The 19,824-nt window shown below is 43.7% G+C and overlaps 1 protein-coding gene across 1 annotated transcript in view; it reads left to right on the top strand.

Moving 5' to 3' along the window:
- LOC132825298 (kinesin-like protein KIF19) overlaps window positions 1-19,824 on the top strand; it is a 303,850-nt gene that overhangs the window by 46,192 nt on the left and 237,834 nt on the right. The window contains exon 2 of the mRNA XM_060840402.1: window positions 1,771-1,851. Within this exon, the coding sequence (XP_060696385.1) occupies window positions 1,771-1,851 (81 nt within the window). The remainder of the gene's footprint in view (window positions 1-1,770; window positions 1,852-19,824) is intronic.

The following is a 19,824-nucleotide window of genomic DNA, read 5'->3' as shown; positions in this document are numbered from 1 at the left end:
CCAAGTCTCTACTTTTAATTGTGTAAGTCTTGCCTTTGGTTTACCAAAATGTAATACCTTGCATTTATTCAAATTAAGTTCCATTTGTCACTCTTCAGCCCATTGTCCCAATTGATCAAGTTCTCTTTGTAAGCTTAGATAACCTCCTTCACTGTGCACCACACCACCAATCTTGGTGTCATCCACTTACTTACTAACCATGTCTACGATATTCTTATCTAAATTATTTATATAAATGACTAACAAAATGAGACCTATCACTGATCCTTTTGGAACACTGCTGGTCACTAGCCTTCAGTCTGAAAAACAACCTTCCACTATTACTCTCTGTCACTTGCCAATTTTATATCCAGTTGGCAAGCTCACCCTGAATCCCATGTGATCTAACTTTCCTCATTCGTCTACCGTGTGGAACATTGCCAAAGACTTTAGTAATGTCCAAGTAAACAGTGTCTTTTCTCCCACTCTGCCCTCATCAGTTTTCTTGGTTGCTTCCTCAAAAAAACTCAATCATGTTTGTCAGACACAATTTCCCTTGCACAAAAACCATGTGGACTATCCCTAATCTCTCCAAATGCATGTAAATCAAATTCAGCCTGTTTAACTTTTCCCCATGGCTCAAACCTAGGAACAAGGCTGTATGTAGACTGGTAGCACCATTTACTTTGAGGGTGACCATTGTCCACCAAGAACCCCCTTGTGGGCCATCAAGTGCCAAAATGGAGACCTCCTCAGTAGCAGCTTTTCCAGTGGGAGAAAGATGTGAGCCTGGCAGTGGCCTTTAATTTCTGAAGAATGGTTGAACAGGTTCTGGCCGAACTCAGTTAGATTTTGGGAGAATGAGTATAATCTTATTGAAATATATAAGACCTTGAGGGCAGTTGACAGAGTGTTTCCCCCAGTGGAGGACCAGGGACACAATCTAAAGGGTCTCTCAACTAAGACAGAAATGAGAAGAAGTGCTTTACGTCAAAGGTTGTGTATCTGTGGAGATTGAGGTGAATAGATCCTTGACTAAGAAAGGAGTGAAAGGTTATTGAGGGTAGACAGCAAAATGGAGTCAAGGCCACGATCAGATCAGCCAGGTGGCAGGGTAGGCTTGAGGCTGAATTGTTCCACCTCCTCTCTGTTTTGTCCCTCTGGCTCCATTGTGCTCTTGGTAGCCACAATGATCAATATTCCTATCATTGGCAATATGGCATGATGGTATGAAGCACTGGCACACCACCATTGAAAGCAGCATAGTGGCTCTGTGGTTTAGCACTGCTGCCGCACAGCACCAGGGACCCGGATTCAATTCTTGCATTGGGTGACTGTTTGTGTGGAGTTTGCATATTCTCCCCGTGTCTACTTGGGTTTCTCCAGGTGCTTTGGTTACCCCAACAATCCAAAGATGTGCTGGTCAGGCAAATTGGCTATGCTAAACATAGATATGGGTCTGGGTTGATAATTCTTCGGAAGGTCTTGTTGTGGACTTGTTGTGGACTGTTTCCATACTGTAGGGAATCTATCTATCTGTCTGTTTACCTTCCTGGCTCTTTACCTCCCAAACCCATTCCAAAAAAACCTAAACACGTGTGGTTATTTTTTCCCTGCTTTCAGTGAAAGCACATTTGTGTATTTGACAAGATTGATCTACAGAAAATGTCATGATTAAGATGCCACCTCCTCTGTGATGTTCTTGAATTAGAAAAAGCCATTGTTTGGAGTTCTGACCATGCAGCATGAAGATGTGAATATTAATATCCTCTTCAACTTGCATACTTGCAGGTGGCTCTTCGAATCCGTCCCATTAATGAATCAGAACTTGATGAAGGAGCCAGCAGCATAGCACACAAAATAGATGATCAGGTAATTGGCTTTCCTGTTATTGCAAGCATAGAATTTGAGCTGGTTTGATAATGTTGATTTATACCAGAACCGTGCTGTTCATGTGAACTTCTTTACTTGTAATTTTTCATCAAATTCTAAATGTAAAATATCTGCAAACCCCCCACTCTTTCTTTCAGCTAATGTCTCGAATGACATATATAACATCCACAAGTAGAGGTTTAGTATACTTCTCCCATTAAAAATTCAGTATTAATGAATATATTTGTTGGTTAAGTAAATCTAAAGAACAGGTTACATTTGTTTTCCAATGACAGAATAAAATTTGAGAGGATATTTTATTTATCAGTTGAAATTTAAAATAACATAAATGTAGGACAAATAAATTTCTTTCAATGCAATGCTAGGTATTGCTAAATTTGCCATTCCAGGTTGTATTTGCAGTGTCCAATTGCATGTCAAACATTTCCTGACACATTCAGCCAAAGGGGTTTTACATGAGTTCCAACCACCCATCATACTGTATCAGTAAAGCTTTGGACAGCGTCTCTACAGTGTGTTCTCCAAGTTTTAGTGAATCCCTCAGCATTCAGTCCAAGACCTTAGACAGTCCAAACACTCTCAACATTATCACACTTAGAGACCCAGATGTTACAGCAGACTTTGGAATCCTGTGTCAGGGAGCTGCTCAGGGTAAAACTCAACAAAAACTATTGCATCGCTGTCCAGAGCTTTTTTGCAAAGGCAAATTTCACAAGGTAATAGACAATGATACAGCCACCTCAACGACAATGTTTGAAGGGGACAAGAATTTGGGTGTGTAGGAAGGATCTGACAGAAACATCTTTCTCACCACTAGCCAAGCAATCTCTTGGTGCTTATTGGAAAGTTCTGGCATTGAGGCATTCTGCCAAATGACTTCGACAATTTCCTCAGGGAACAGCCCAAAAACATCCACCCTCTCCATTTTCCACAGGGTCACAAAGACATTTCATGCCGACCACTTCAATTTTCACATCCTATAACATCATTTTTAAAGAGATATCCTTCTCATCTAACACAACCAAAATCGGATTGTATTGAGTTCTGAAGAAGGGTAACTGGACCCAGAATGTTAGTTCTGCTTTCTGTCCATAGATGCTGCCAGACCTGTTGAGTTTTTCTAGCAGTTTCTGTTTCAGATTATCTGGTTATTCATTTCTCTTCTTTTTATGGTATCTTACTCAAGGAATTTGACTACGTGTATTGTGTTTGCCTACGGTGAGTTTGAGTTATCAACATTATTCAGATGTCCCCAGAATTTTTTCATTGCTCTTGCATGGGCTGTGGGTGATGTTAGCTGGGCGAGCATTTAGAACATAGAACATAAAACAGTACAGCGCAGTACAGGCCCTTCGGCCCTTAATGATGCACCGACTTGTGCCTCTGATCTGAAGCCCATCTATCCTACACTAAACCATTATCAGCCCATAGGTTTATCCAATGACAATTTAAATGCCCTTAAAGTTGATGAGTCTACCACCATTGCAGGCAGTGCATTCCATTCCACTACTACTCTCTGAGTGAAGAAACTACCGCTGAAATCTGTCCTATCTCTATCAGTCCTCAATTTAAACTATGTCCCCTTGTGCAAGCCATCACCATCTGAGGAAAAAGGGTCTCACTGTCCATGCTATCTAATCGGGGAGACAGTGAGGACTGCGGATGCTGGAGATCAGAGCTGAAAATGTGTTTCCTGAAGAAGGGCTTATGCCCGAAATGTCGAATCTCCTGTTCCTTGGATGCTGACCTGCTGCGCTTTTCCAGCAACACATTTTCACCCATGCTATCTAATCCTCTGATTATCCTGTATGTCTCTATTAAGTCACCTCTTAACCTTCTTCTCTCTCACGAAAACAGTCATAAGTCTTTTCCTCATAAGACATCCTCCATACCAGGCAACATTCTGGTAAATCTCCTCTGTACCCTTTCCAATGCTTCCACATCCTTCCAATAATGTGGAAACAAGAACTGTGCGCAATACTCCAAGTGCAGCCGCAACAGAGTTTGTACAGCTGCAACATGACTTCATGGCTCTGAAACTCAATCCCTCTACCAATAAAACCTAACACACTTACAATTCTTAACAACCCTTTCAACCTGGGTGGCAATTTTCAGAGATCTATGCAAATGGACACCAAGATCTCTCTGCTTATCCACACTACCAAGAATTTTACCATTAGCCCAGTACACTCTATTCCTGTTACTCCTTCCAAAGCGAATCACCTCACACTTTTCCTCATTAAACCCCATTTTCCACCTCTTAGCCAAGCTCTGCAGCTTATCTATTTCCCTTTATAACATGCAACATCCTTCTCGCACAGTCCACAACTCCACCGACTTTAGTGTCATCTGAAATTTTATAATTCCATCTTTCTATGCCCTCATCCAGGTCATTTTTGAAAATGACAAATAGCAGTGGCCCCAAAACAGATCTTTGCAGTACACCACTAACATATGAACTCCAGGATGAACATTTCCCATCAGCCACGACCCTACCTTCTTTCAGCTAGCCAATTTCTGATCTAAGCCATTAAATCACCCTCAATCTCATGCCTCCATATTTTCTGCAATAGCCTACAGTGGAGAACCTTATCAAATGCTTTACAGAAGTCCATATACACCACAGTGACGACTTTACCCTCATCCACCTGTTTGGTCACCATCTCAAAGAACCCAATAAGGTTTGTGAGGCATGACCTACCCTCACAAAATTGTGTTGACTCTCCGTAATCAAATTATTCCTATCTCTTATAATCCTTTCTAAAACTTTGCCCACAACCTAAGTAAGGTTCACTGGTCTATAATTACCAGGGTTGTCTCTACTCCCCTTCTCGAACAAGGGGACAACATTTGCTATCCTTCAGTCTTCTGGCACTATTCTGTAGACAATGACAACATAAAGATTAAAGCCAACGGCTCTGCAATCTCCTCCCTGGCTTCCCAAAGAATCATAGGATAAATTCCATCTGGCCCAGGGGACTCATCTATTTTTACACTTTCCAGAATTGCTAACACCGCCTCCTTATGAACCTCAATCTCGACTCATCCAATAGCCTGTATCTCAGTATTTTACTCGACAACATTATCTTTTTCCTGTGTGAATACTGACAAATAAACTCATTTAGTGATTCCCTATCTCTTCAGACTCCACGCACAACTTCCCACTACTGTCCTTGACAGGCCCTAATGTTACTGCATTCTTTTATTCCTGATATGCCTATAGAAAGCTATCGGGTTTTCCTTGATCTTACCTGGCAAAGACTTCTCATGATCACTCCTGGCTCTTCTTAGCTCTGTCTTTAGGTCCTTTCTGGCTAACTTGTGACTCTCAAGTGCCCTAACAGCCTTTATGTCTCATTTTTACATAAGCTTCCTTCTTCCTCATGACAAAGAATCAACTTCTTTAGTAAAGCACGGTTCCCTTGCTCAACCACTTCGTCCCTGCCTGACAAGTGCATACTTATTAAGGACACGCAGTAGCTGTTCCTTGAACAAGCTTCACATTTCAATTGTGCACATCCCCTGCAGTTTCTTTTCCTATCCTATGCATCCTAAATCTTGCCTAATTGTATCATAATTGCCTTTCCCCCAGCTATAACTCTTGACCTGCGTTATACTCCTATCCTTTTATATCGCTAAAGCAAACTTAACCAAATTGTGGTCACTATCATCAAAGTGCTCACCTACCTCCAAATCTAACACCTGGCCCAGATCGTTGCCCAGTACCAAATCCAATGTGGCCTCACCTCTTGTGGCTTATCTATATACTGTGTGAGGAAACCCTCCTGCACACATTGGACAAAAAAAAACACTCAAACTATAATATTTCCAGTAAATATTTGGAATATTAAAGTCCCATATAACAACTACCCTGTTAATTTTGCTCTGATCCAGAATCACCTTTGCAATCCTTTCCTCTACATCTCTGGAACTATTTGGAGGCCTATGGAAAACCTCCTCAGCCCATACTACCTCAGTGGACGAGTCCTCATCAAATGTCGTTTCTGCCACCATAATACTGTCCTTGACTAATAATGCCACACCTCCCCGTTTTACTACCTTCCTTGATCTTACCGAAACATCTAAGCCTGGAACCTGCAACAACCATTCCTGTCCTGCCATATCCATGTCTCTGAAATGGCCACAATATCAAAGTCCCAGTTACCAACCCACGTAGCAAGTTCACATACCTAATTCTGTATGCTCCTGGCATTGAAGTAAACATACTTCAACCCACCTTTCTGCCTGCCAGTACACTCCTGCAACCTTGAAACATTATACATGACCTCACTTCTCACTACTGTACACTGGAGCTACAATTAAGGTTCCCTTTCCCCTGCTGAATTAGTTTAACCCTCCCAAACAACATTAGCAAACCTCCCTGCCAATGATATTGGTACTCCTCTGGTTCAGGTGTAGACCCTCCCTTTTGTAGATGTCCCACCTACCCCAGAATGAGCTGCAATTAACCAGGTATCTGAAACCCTCCCTGATCTGAGACATCACGGACCCTGGCATCTGGGAGGCAACACACCAACTGCAAGTCTCTCTCGTTCCCACAGAGCCTCCTATCTGTACCCCTAAAAATGGAGTTCCCAATGACTAATATGCTACTCTTTTATCCCCTTCCCTTCTGAGCAACAGGGACAGACTCTGTGCCAGAGCCATGTACACCATGGTTTACCCCGATAAATCCACCCCCCAACAATATCCAAAACAGTATACTTGTTATTGAGGGGAATGACCACAGGGGATTCCTGCACTGTCTGCCTGTTCCCTTTCCGTTGCTTGACTGTAACCCATCTACATTCATCCTGTACCTGAGGTGTGACTACCTCCCTGTAACTTCTCTCAAATACTCCCTCAGCCTCCCTAATGATCTGAAATTGGTCCAACACTAGCTCCAGGTCCCCAGTGGGGTTTCCGAGGAGCTGGAGTTCGGTGTACTTCCCAACATTCTACATTCTACAGGAGGAGCATTCAACTGCCCTAACAAATATTCCCACTAATCTAAATTCCGAAAGAGACTACTGAAAAAAAACTGGTAACCTTACCAAATCAGCACACAGAACTTTTTTTTGGTTAGAGGATGAGGATGGGTGGGAGACAATACCTAACTGGTATTTCGGGTAATGCAACCGCCCAAATATATAACCTCACATACTCAGCCGTCCCATGTCTGCTCCTGCTCAGCATGCACTAAGTCTTTTCCTGAGATAAACTTTGATAGGATTAATTTACCTTTCCAGCAGCCCTCTGGTCCTCGGCCTCACTACTCCTGCAGTAAAAGTAGAGGCTGCTGACTCACTTGGTAAGCTTTTATAGGATCAATTTACCCTCCCGCCAGCCCCCTGTCATTGATCCCAGGATTATTCCCATCCCAGGATGGGATACTCACTAATAATCCAAAAGGATGGCCAGACAAGCTTGAGGAGCTGAGTGGCTGACTGCTGCTCTGTTTTCTTATGTTTTTACATGTACAAATTTCTCTGATTTAGTGAGTATCATCTTACAGATGCTCTAATTCCCCCATTGACAGAGCTTCACTACATTAAATAAATTGTTGAAACCTCTTCATTGTACATGGATAAATGGCAGTTTAATTAGATCCACTAATTGTTGGGTTTGACTCAGTGAAACCTGATGTATGGGACCCGAAGAATAAAATCCATAATTCATGCTAAGCCCAATAAAACTGAAACCTGGCTTCATGCCCAACATGACTGAAGGATGCTGCCATGCTCATTATTGCAGCATAATGTGAGCTGCTGGGCCCATCTCTGTACAGTCCTGCCTTCGATTCTGTTTATTGTTTACCATTGTATTGCATGTCTGTATTGCCTGTCTTGATCAGCCCAGTAAAGAGAATCATAGAATTTTAAAACCTCCTTTGCTGGGAGGCTTGCTTGTGCTGTTGAGTAGGTTTTAAACTGATTTGGCAGGGCAATGGGGCACATAGCAGTCATAAAGTCGGGAGCAAGGTTCAGACAGATTTAGAAGGAATACTCAGACAGTCCAGCAGGCCTAAAAGACATGGGCAGGACAGTGCACATGGGAGATCGGGAAAGCAAAATTTGATCTATTTTAATGCAAGGAGCCTGACTAGTAAAGCAGATGAACTAATAGCATTGATCAGTACGTGGGAATTGCTGAGACATGGTTGAAGGAAGGACAGGATTGGCAGCTCAACATTCCAAGATATAGAAGTTTCAGCATGACAGGGTGGGGGCAATGTAAGAGAGGTGGGGTCATTGCATTATTGATAAAGGAGATCATCACTGCAGTCACGAGGGAAGATATTCAAGAAGGCTCTTCAAATTAGGCCACATGAGTAGAGCTTGGTAATAAAGAAGGGACGATTGCTTTGCTGGGATTTTACTATAGGCCTCCCAACATTCAGAGGGTGATAAAGGAGCAGATGTCAGCAAATCATAGAGAGGTATGAGAGGAAGAGGGTTATAAATCATAGAATTCCGATGGTGTGAAAAGTCTGCACCCACCACTGAAGAGCAACCTACCCTGTCCCAGTAACCCTGCATTTTCCTGGAAAATTTAACATGGGTAATCCACCTAATCTGCACATCTTTGTTCTGTGGGAGGAAACGCGAGCACCTGGAGGAAAGCAATGCAGACATCGGAAGAACATGCAAAGTCCACAGACTGTCACCCAAGGCTAGAATCAAACCCCTGGTGCTGTGCCGCTTGAGGAACCATGACACTCTTGTTATAGTTGTGGAGAATTCCAATTTTGCTCACATTAACTGGAGTCACCTCAGTGTGAAAGGATTAAACAGGATGGAATTTTTAAAGTGCACACAGGAAAGTCCTACTAGAGATGGGCAGTGCCAGACCTAATTGTAGGAAATGAAGCCGGTCAAGTGGTTGAAGTGTCAGTTGGGAGTATTTTGAGTACAGTGATAATAACTCTTTAAAGTTTCATTGTCATGAAAAGGGAGAGGTACAGAAGGTAAGTGTCTAAACTGGGGGAACACCAATTCGATATCATTAGCCAGGATCTGACCAACAGAAATTAGGAGAAGCTAGTTGCACATAAATTTACATTCGGAAAATGGGAGCCTTTTAAAAGCAATGTAGTGAGAGTTCAGAACCAGTGTGTTCCTCTAAGAGTAAAGGCAGCAAGTCCAGGGAACTCTGGATGTCAAGGAATACTGAGAATTCTGTAAAGAAAATGAAAGAAGCACATATTAGTTCCGAAACTGAGGGACAGGGCTAATCAACACTTGGAAAGGCAGTGATTTATCAAGGATACTTAGTAGAAATTTATTTGAGGGAGATTCTGTTTGACTAATTCAATTTATTTTTTTGAAAAGGAACAAAATATTTCACTCAGGGTAGTGCAGTTGATGTGGTTTACATGGACTTCAACAAGGCCTTTGACAGGTCCAACATAGAAGACTAACTAAAAGATAAGAGCCCATGGGATCCAAGACTCTGGATCCAAAATTGGTTTAGATTTAGGAGGAAAGAAAGACAAACAAAGGACAAAGAAAATTACAGCACAGGAACAGGCCCTCCAAACCTGTGCCAATCCAAATCCTCTATCCAAACCTGTCGCCTGTTTTCTAAGGATCTGTATCCCTCTGCTCCCTGCCCATTCATGTATCTGTCTAGGTAAATCTTAAATGATGCTATCGTACCCACTTCTACCACTTCCACTGGCAACACATTCCAAGTACCCACCACCCTCTCTGTAAGGAACTTTCCATGCATGTCTCTCTTAAACTTTTCCTACTCACCTCGAACTCATGACCGCTAATAATTGAGTCCCCCATTCTGTGAAAAAGCTTCTTGCTATCCACCCTCATGATTTTGTAGAGCTCAATCAAGTCCCCCCCTCAACCTCCATCTTTCTAATGAAAATAATCCTAACCTACTCAACCTCTCTTCATAGATAGCACCCTCCATACCAGGCAAATCCTGGTGAACCTCCTCTGCACCATCTCCAAAGTATCCACATTCTTTTGATAATGTGGTGACTAGAACTGTAGGTGGCACGGTGGCTCAGTGGTTAGCACTACTGCCTCACAGCATCAGAGACTGAGTTTAATTCCAGCCTCGGGTGACTGTCTGCGTGGGTTTCCTCTGGGTGCTTTGATTTCCTCACACAATCCAAAGATGTGCAGGTCAGATGAATTGGCCATGCTAAATTGCCCATAGTGTTCAGGGATGTGTAGGTTAGGTGCATTAGTCAGTGGTAAATAGCGGGGGGGGCGGCGGAATGGATTTGGGTGGGTTACTCTTTGGAGAGTCTATGTCTGAAGGGCCTGTTTCTCCTCTGTAGGGATTCTATGAGAACTGTACACAGTATTCCAAATGTGGCCAAACGAAAGTCTGACACAACTGTAACATGATCTGCCAATTCTTGTACTCAATATCCTGTCCAATGAAGGAAAGCATGTTGTATGCCTTCTTGACCACTCTATCAACTTGCGTTGCCACCTTCAGGGTACAATGGACCTGAACACACAGATCTCTCTGTACATCAATCTTCCCCAGGCCTTTTCCATTTACCGTATAGGTTGCTCTTGAATTGGTCTTCCAGAATGCATCACCTCGCATTTGCCCGAATTGAACTTCATCTCCCATTTCTCCGCCCAACTCTCCAGTCTATCTATATTCTGCTGCATTCTCTGACAGTACCCTTCATTATCTGCTAGTCCACCAATCTTAGTGTCATCTACAAACTTGATAGTCAGGCAATCTATACCTTCTTCCATATCATTTATATATATAAAACAAACAACGTGGTCCCAGCACAGATCCCCATGGTACACCACTGGTCACGGTTCTCCATATTGAGAAACTCCCTTCCACTACTACTCTCTGTCTCCTGCTGCCCAGCCAGTTCTATATCTATCTACCTAGCATACCCTGAACCCCATGCAAATTCACTTTTGCCATCAGCCTACCATGGGAAACTTTCTCAAATGCCTTACTGAAGTCCATGTATATGACATCTACAGCTCTTCCCTCATCAGTCAACAATGTCACTTCCTCAAAGAATTCTATCAAGTTGGTAAGACAGGATCCCTGCACAAAACCATGTTGCCTGTTACTGTTTCTTCCAAATGGGAATAGATCCTATCCCTCAGTACCTTCTCCAGAAGCTTCCCTACCACTGGCATCGGGCTCACCAGTCTATAATTACCTGGGTTATCCCTGCTACCCTTTTTAAACCTTTTTAAAGGGACAACATGAGAGATTCTCCAGTACTTCGGGACCTCATCCATGTTCAAGGACGCTGCAAAGATATCTATTCAGACCCCAGCTATTTCCTGTCTCACTTCCCTCAGTAACCTGGGATTGATCCCATCCAGACCTGGGGACTTGTCCACCTTAATGCCTTTTAGAGTTCCCAACACATCCTCCCTCTTAGGATGGTTTGACGTAGAGGAGTCAAATCTCTATCCCTAACCTAAACATCCATCATGTCCCTCTCCTTAGTGAGTACCGATGCAAAGTACACATTAAGAATCTCACCCATTTTATCTGACTCCATGCATAACTTCTCTCGTTTATCCTTGTTTGGGCCAGCCCTTTCTCTCATTACCCTCTTGCTCCATATATACAAATAAAAGGCTTTGGGATTTTCCTTAACCCTGTTTGTGAAAGGTATTTCATGACTCCTTTTAGCCCTGTTAATTCTTTGTTTCAGATTGGTCCTACTTTCCCGACATTCTCCCAAAGTTACATCTGTCTTCAGTTACCTGGACCTTCCTTTTACTTCTTAGCCAGTCTCACAATTTTAACTGTCATCCATGGTTCCCTAATCTTGCCATTTATATCCCTGATTTTCACAGGGACATACTATCCTGAACTCTAATCAACCTCTCTTTAAAAGCCTCCCACATATCAAATGTGGATTTACCTTCAAACAGCTTCTCCCAATCTACATTCCCGAGCTCCTGCTGAATTTTGCTATAGTTGGCCTCCCCAATTTAACACTCTTCCTTTAGGACTCTTTGTCCATGAGTATGCTAAAACTTACGGAATTGTGATCAGTATTCCCAAAGCAGTATTCCTACTGAAACTTCAACCACCTGGTTGGGCTCATTCCCCAATTCCAGGTCCAGTATGGCCCCTTCCCGAGTTGGACTATTTGCATACTGCTCTATAAAACCCTCCTGGATGCTCCTTACAAATTCTGCTCCATATAAACCACTGAGTGAATCCCAGTCAATGTTGGGAAAATTAAAATCTCCCATCACCACCACCCTGGTTGCTCTCACATCTTTCTGTTTACCTATTTGTACCTCTATCACATGTTCACTGTTGGTAGGCCTGCAGTGCAGCACCAACATTGTTACTGCACCCTTGCTACTTCTGAGCTCTGCCCATACTGCCTCACTGCTCAAGTCTTCCATAGTGCCCTCTTTCAGCGCAGCTGTGATATCTTCTTTGACCAGTAATGCAACTCCTCCAACCCTTTTACCTCCCTCTCTATCCCGCCTGACGCATCTATATGCTGGGATATTTAGTTGCCAATCTTGCCCTTCCCTCAGTCTCAAGTCTCAGTAATAGCAATACCATCATACTGTCAGATACTAATCCAAGTCCTAAGTTCATCTGCCTTATCTACAACACTTCTTGCATTAAAACAAACGTACCTCAGACCACCAGTCCCTGTGCATTCATCATCTGCTCCCACCCTACTCTTCCCCTTAGTCAAACTGACTTCATTATCTAGTTCCTTACAGGCTTTAGTTACTATCTCCTTACTGTCCACTAACCTCCTCAATTTGGTTCCCATCCCCCTGCCACAATAGTTTAAACCCTTCCCAACAGCGTTAGCAAAAGCACCTCCTTGGACATTGGTTCCAGTCCTGCCCAGTGTAGACTGTCCAATTTGTAACCCAGGATCTTTTTCATGACTTGAAGTCTGTGATCAGTGGTGTACCACAGGGATGTGATTGTAGAAGGTATAATTAGTAAGTTTCCAGTTGATATGTTGATATTGAGGAGGATGGTCTCAGGCCTATTGATCAGCTGGGAATTTGGGCATAGCAATGGTAGATGGAGTAAAATCATGGTAAGTGTGAGGTGAGGCATTTTGGGAGTTAACCAAGGGAAGGATTCACACAATGAATACTGAGCAACAAAGGGATCTTGATGTACAACTCCATAGATCCCTGCAGGTGTCAGCATGCTGGTCGGTAATAAGAAGACTTAAGGGATGCTTGCCTTCATTAATTTGGGTTCAGGATATAGGAGAAAAGAAGACTTATTGAAATTTTATCAAAGATTGGCAAGACTACAGATGGAATTCTATGTGCAGTTCTGGCTGCCACACTATTGGAAAGACATGATTGCACTGGAGAGTGTGCAAAGGAGGTTCACCAGGATGTCGCCTAGGATGGAAAGTCTCAGCAATGAGGAGAGACTGGAGAGGCTGGGTTTGGTTGCCCTGGAGCAGAGGAGCCTGAAGGGGATCTGTTTAAAGTGTTAGAGGAAATCTGAGAAAACATTTTTCATCCAGAGGGTTGTAGAAAAGTGGAATGTGCTATTTGTGAGGGTGGTGAAGGCAGATGCACTTGCAACATTTAAGAAGCACCTGACAAGCACAAAAATGCCAGGGCATAGTAGCACATGGAGTAAGTGCAGTTGTCATTGAACCCCTACAGTATGGAAACAGGCCATTTGGCCCATCAAGTCATACTGACCCTTGTTAGAGCATCCCACCTTCTAACCCTATAACCTTGCATTTCCTGTAGCCAATCCACCTAACTTGCACATCTTTAGACTGGAAGGAAACCCACAAAGATACAGGGAGAATGTGCAAACTCCACATAGGCAGTTGTCTAAGGGTGGAACCGAACCTAGGTCCATGGTGTTGTGAGGCAGCAGCGCTAACCACTGAGCCACTGTGCTCCCTGGTAAATGGGATTAGTATAGTGTGGCATTTGAAACAAAAAGAAAAATTGCTGGAGAAACTTAGCAGGTCTAGCAGTGCTTGTGGGAAGAAAGCAGAGTTACCAGTGATCCTTCTACAGAACTGTTAGAAGCTGGAATAAAAATGTGCTATTCATGCGAAGCCAAAATAGGAATGGAAGGGAGAAGGGGATAGGTGGAGATAGAGCCCAGACAGAGAGATATGAAAGGACTAAGTAAACAAGGACATTATAGATAACAGGCCAAGACAGAAGGAAAGCTTAATAAGTGTTAATGAAGAGGAAAGATTAATAAAATGGATTATCTGTGCTGAAATCAATCCACACACTGTGATAAATGGCCTAGGAGTGGATGGCAATGGGTAACTGTGCTAAAGACAACCCATGTCATAACAGGACCAAGTCAGGTGTGGGTGTGAATAAAACACATGAAAGGATGGAATGAGGCTGTCGCATTAATAAACTCGATGTGACATTAACCGAGTCACATTAATGATGAGGATACAAGGTCCCCAATGGAAAAGGAAGTGCTGTTCTTCCAGCTTGCTCTGAGTTTCACTAGAGTACTGCAGCAAGCCTGAGAGACATGTTGGCCAGGGAACGTGATAGTGTGTTGAAGTGGCAGGTGACTGGAAGCTCAGGATCTTTTTTATAGATGTAACGTAGGTGTTCTGTGAAGCGGACTCCCAGTCTGCTCTTCCTTTCCCCAGTGTAGAGGAGACAACATTGTGAGCAGCAAATACGGTGGATTAGATTGATTGCAGGACAGATAAATCATTGGAAGGTATGTCTGTGGCCTTGGATAGCGAGGAGGAAGGTGGTAAATGGGCAGGTAATACACCTTCTCAGGTTGTATGGGAAAGTGCCATGTGATTGTGGGGAAATGCTGGGAATGAAGGAGGGAACAGTCCTTACAAAGTTTGACAAGGTAGGGGTGAATGAGAGGTCAATCTTATCAGAAATTGTGACCAGGCTAGTGGGTGCTACGGCCTTGATTTAAAAGCTGCAGTAGAGCTATCAAAAAACAGTAATGGGGCAGTTGTGAATTTTCCTTCATTTGACCTGGTGGATTATGAGATCAGCCCTGCAGTACTTGCAGCTGATCAGCTGTTATGATGAGAACTCCTGAATAAGGGAACTGCACAAATCAAATAAAACAAAGAACGGCAGTTACTGGAGATCTGAAACAAACAAAAACAGAAATTGGTGTAGAAACTCAACAGGTCTAGCAGCATCTATGGAGTGAAAGCAGAGTTAACATTTCAAGTCCAGTGATAGTTCTGAAGAAAGTTAAATGTCTATTAACCTGGCACTGCAATAAATAAAAGTTGTAAGTACCAGAAACTTAGACAATGCAAGTTATTTGTCTGAACGGTTTCTCTCCCTTTCTAATTTCCCTTCTCATTTGCCTGTGGGTAGTAGCCTCTGGCAACATATCCAAGACGTCATTCTTCCTGTGCCAATCCTGTTAATTCATCCTGGAGAGACTCTGTGTCCGTGAGCATATTCATTAAGTATATATATGTACCTGTATCTAAACCTCTCTTACAGCAATTCCTATAGCTAGTTCACAGTATTATGAACTAATCTTAAGCTTTCCCTCTTGTTCTGGAGATCTTGAGGTAACTGTTGTCCATTACCTCCTCTTAACCCAGCAAATTGCAAAGAGCAGAACCTGAGTTAAATATGTCTCATGCCAGTCAACATCAGGTCATTCTGGTTTGGACAGTCTCATTAGGATAAGGGCACTACAAGGGCATCATCCACGAAAAGAACTGCAATGTTGTCACAGAACATCCATTGTTTAGTGTGAGTAAAATCAGCTCAAAGACAAAGGGTGCATGAAGAAACTACATCATTAGTGATGTGGTAAATCCTGGTCAGGCAGTAATCTGAGCGATACAGTATGGGGTTAGAGCACTTTGCTGTCATTCCAAATTAGTGTTGATTCTGTTTATGATCTAGTTCTGAGTCCTGGCCAGAATCATGGATATTTGGAATGAATTGTGAACTCTCATCTCATTAGAGAGTTTATACTCAGACAAAGCTGCCATTGAATCTCACAGAACAGCAACAAACCTTTTCTTAAACTCCTGTCTCCCCTCACCTCGCCCCACGATGACGCTATCAGACAGGAGGTGTGAAGTACAGATTGGGAGAATTGTTCCACAAAAGGGCGCAACAGACATGTGGAGACTGTTTAAGGAGCAGTTGTTGTGAGTGATGCACAAATTTGTTCATCTGAGACAGGTAAGAAGGGGTAAGATTAAGTGGCCTTGGATGATGAGAACAGAGGAGCTTCTCGTCAAAAGGAAGAAGGCAGCTTACATAAGGTGGAGGAAGCAAGGATCCAGCATAGATTTAGAGGATTACAGGCATATTAGAAAGGAGCTCAGAAATGGACTGAGGAGAGCCGGGGAGGCCATGATAAAGGCTTGGCAGGAAGTATTAGGAGAATCCAAAGACATTTAGCTTATACGTGAGGAATAAGAGAATGATCAGGGAGAAGGTAGGGCCTGTCATGGATAGTATAGGGAACTTGTGCATGGAGTCTGAGCAGATAGGGGAAGCCCTAAATGATATTTTTGCTTCGGTTTTCACTAAGGAAAGGGAACTTGTTGTGAATGAGAACTTTGAGGCACTGGAAACAGGCTTGAACAGATCAAGATTGATGAAATTGATGTGCTGGAAATTTTGGCAAACATTAAGATTGATAAGTCCCCAGGACCAGACCAGATTTATCCCAGATTGCTCTGGGAAATGAGAAAGGAAGTTGCTAAGTTTCCTCACTCTCCATGGAAGTCATACCAGAGGACTGGAAGGAGGCAAATGTTGTTCCTCTTTTCAAGAAGCGAAATAGGAAATCCCTGGCAATTACAGACTAATCAGTCTTACGTCTGTGGTCAGCAAGGTTTTGGAAATAACTCAGGGATAGGATTTATGACTATTTGGGAAAGCATGGCCTGATTAAAGGCAGTCAGCATGGCTTTGTGAGGGGCAGGTCAAGCCTCTCAAATCTTATTGAGTTCTTTGAGGAGGTGATGAGACAGGTCAATGAATGTCAAGCAGTGAATGTGGTGTATATGGACTTCAGCAAGATTTTTGATAAGGTTCCCCACAGTAGGCTCATTCATAAAATCAGGAGATATGAGATACAAAGAAATTTGGCTGTCTGGATTCAGAATTGATTGGCTGACAGAAGGAAGAGAGTAGTTGTAGATGGAAAATATCTTGCCAGGAGGTCAGTGGTGAGCGATGCCCCGCAGGGCTCTGTTCTTGGGCTTCTGCTCTTTGTAGGCTTTGTAAATGACTTGGAAGTTGAGGGGTGGGTTAATAGATTTGCTGATGACACAAAGGTTGGAGGTGCTGTTCATAGTATTGAGGACTATTGCAGGCTGCAGCGTGACATAGACGGGATGCAGAGCTGGGCTGAGAAATGGCAGATGGAGTTCAACCTGGATGAATGCAAAGTGATGCATTTTGGAAGGTTGAACTTGAATGCTGAATATAGGTTTAAAGACAGGATTTTTGGCAGTGTGGTGGAACAGAGGAATCTTGGTGTTTAAGTGCATAGATCCTTCCAACTTGCCACCCAAATGGATAGTAAAAAGTGAGGTCTGCAGATGCTGGAGATCAGAGCTGAAAATGTGTTGCTGGTTAAAGCACAGCAGGTTAGGCAGCATCCAAGGAACAGGAAATTCGACGTTTCGGGCCAGAGCCCTTCATCAGGAATGAGGAGAGTGTGCCAGGCAGGCTAAGATAAAAGGTAGTGAGGAGGGACTTGGGGGAGGGGCGATGGGGATGTGATAGGTGGAAGGAGGTCAAGATGAGGGTGATAGGCCGGAGTGGGGTGGGGGCGGAGAGGTCAGGAAGAAGATTGCAGGTTAGGAGGGCGGTGCTGAGTTGAGGGAACCGACTGAGACAAGGTGGGGGGAGGGGAAATGAGGAAACTGGAGAAATCTGAGTTCATTCCTTGTGGTTGGAGGGTTCCCAGGCGGAAGATGAGGCGCTCCTCCTCCAGCCGTCATGTTGTTATGTTCTGCCGATGGAGCCTCCTCCCTCACTTCCCTCCAAGGCCCCAAGGGATCCTTCCGTATCCGCCACAAGTTCACCCGCACCTCCACACACATCATCTATTGCATCCGCTGCACCCGATGTGGCCTCCTCTATATTGGGGAGACGGGCCGCTTACTTGCGGAACACTTCAGAGAACACCTCTGGGATGCCCGGACTAACCAACCCAACCACCCCGTGGCTCAACACTTTAACTCTCCCTCCCACTCCACCGAGGACATGCAGGTCCTTGGACTCCTCCGTCGGCAGAACATAACAACACGACGGCTGGAGGAGGAGCGTCTCATCTTCCGCCTGGGAACCCTCCAACCACAAGGAATGAACTCAGATTTCTCCAGTTTCCTCATTTCCCCTCCCCCCACCTTGTCTCAGTCGGTTCCCTCAACTCAGCACCGCCCTCCTAACCTGCAATCTTCTTCCTGACCTCTCCGCCCCCCACCCCACTCCGGCCTATCACCCTCATCTTGACCTCCTTCCACCTATCACATCCCCATCGCCCCTCCCCCAAGTCCCTCCTCCCTACCTTTTATCTTAGCCTGCCTGGCACACTCTCCTCATTCCTGATGAAGGGCTCTGGCCCAAAACGTCGAATTTCCTGTTCCTTGGATGCTGCCTAACCAGCAACACATTTTCAACCCAAATGGATAGGGTTGTTAAGAAAGCATATGGTGTTTTGGCTTTCATTAGCAGGGGGATCGAGTTTAAGAGCTGTAAGGTTTTATTGCAGTTCTACAGGACCCTGGTTAGACCACACTTGGAATATTGTGTCCAGTTCTGGTCGCCCTACTATAGGAAAGATATAGAGTCTTTGGAGAGGGTGCAAAGAAGGTTTACCAGGATGCTGCCTGGACTGGAGCGCTTGTCTTACAAAGAGAGGTTGACCAAGCTCGGACTTTTTTCTCTGGAGAAAAGGAGGAAAGAGAGGTGACCTGATCGAAGTATACAAGGTAATGAGAGGCATTGATCAAGTCAATAGCCAGAGACTTTTCCCAGGGCAGAGTTGACTGGCACGAGGGGTCACAGTTTTATGATATCAGGAGGAAGGTTTAGAGGGATCATCAGAGGTAGGTTCTTTACACAGAGAGTTGTGGATGCATGGAATGCGTTGCTAGCTATTGTGATGGAAGCAGAGTCATTAGGGACAATTAAGCAACTGCTGAACATGCCCATGGACAGCAGGGGTGCATAGGTTAGGTTATTTTATTTTACATTAGGAATAATCCTTGGCACAACATCGTGGGCCGAAGGGCCTGTTCTGTGCTGTACTGTTCTATGTTCTCTGTCCTATTAGAGTCAGCTGAAGGATAGGCTGAGTGTGGCATGGATTGATGGTCCAGGGTATGTGCATGTTACAATGTAAGATCAGCCATTGTGTGCAAAATGCTTTGGGATACTTCTGGGGAGATGTGATAAGAGCCAATGTAATTGCAAGTATTTATCTACTGCACAAGACTTTTATCAGGACTTAATGTGCTGAAAGCAGATGTCACCCTTGGGTTGTTTGACAGGCACAGCGTTGTACAATTTAGGCACTGCAGTAAAAGAGTCAGAGCATGCAAACAATCATTTTACTAGTCTCTGCCAATTGGTTGAGTGCAAATTGGGAATGTTTGTGAGAGTTGGAATTATTTAGATTTAAGTATGGTGATAAGATCAAACATTTTGGGGCTGATGTATTATAATTCACTCAAAGAGCATGCATTGCTATGGCAACATACACTTGTACCTTCTTGTCATAGCCCGGAATAATGAATAGAGATGGTGGAGGCTCCAATATCTTTCTGTTGTGTGATTGACCAGTAATCAATTGTACTCTCACCACCTGCCATGCTGTGTCTTGAGAGGATTTGCAGCTTGATAATAGTCACATCAAGAGTGCATCTTCTGTAGTCATTGGCACCTATAAAACCAAAAGAAATTACAACAAGACTAGGCCATGCAGCCCCTTGAGCCTGCTGTGCCAGTTAGT

Source organism: Hemiscyllium ocellatum, chromosome 20 (genome assembly GCF_020745735.1).
Source record: "Hemiscyllium ocellatum isolate sHemOce1 chromosome 20, sHemOce1.pat.X.cur, whole genome shotgun sequence".
Classification (NCBI taxonomy): domain Eukaryota; kingdom Metazoa; phylum Chordata; class Chondrichthyes; order Orectolobiformes; family Hemiscylliidae; genus Hemiscyllium; species Hemiscyllium ocellatum.
The sequence above is the reverse complement of the archived record's forward strand: the minus strand, read 5'-3'. Positions and strand labels throughout refer to the sequence as shown.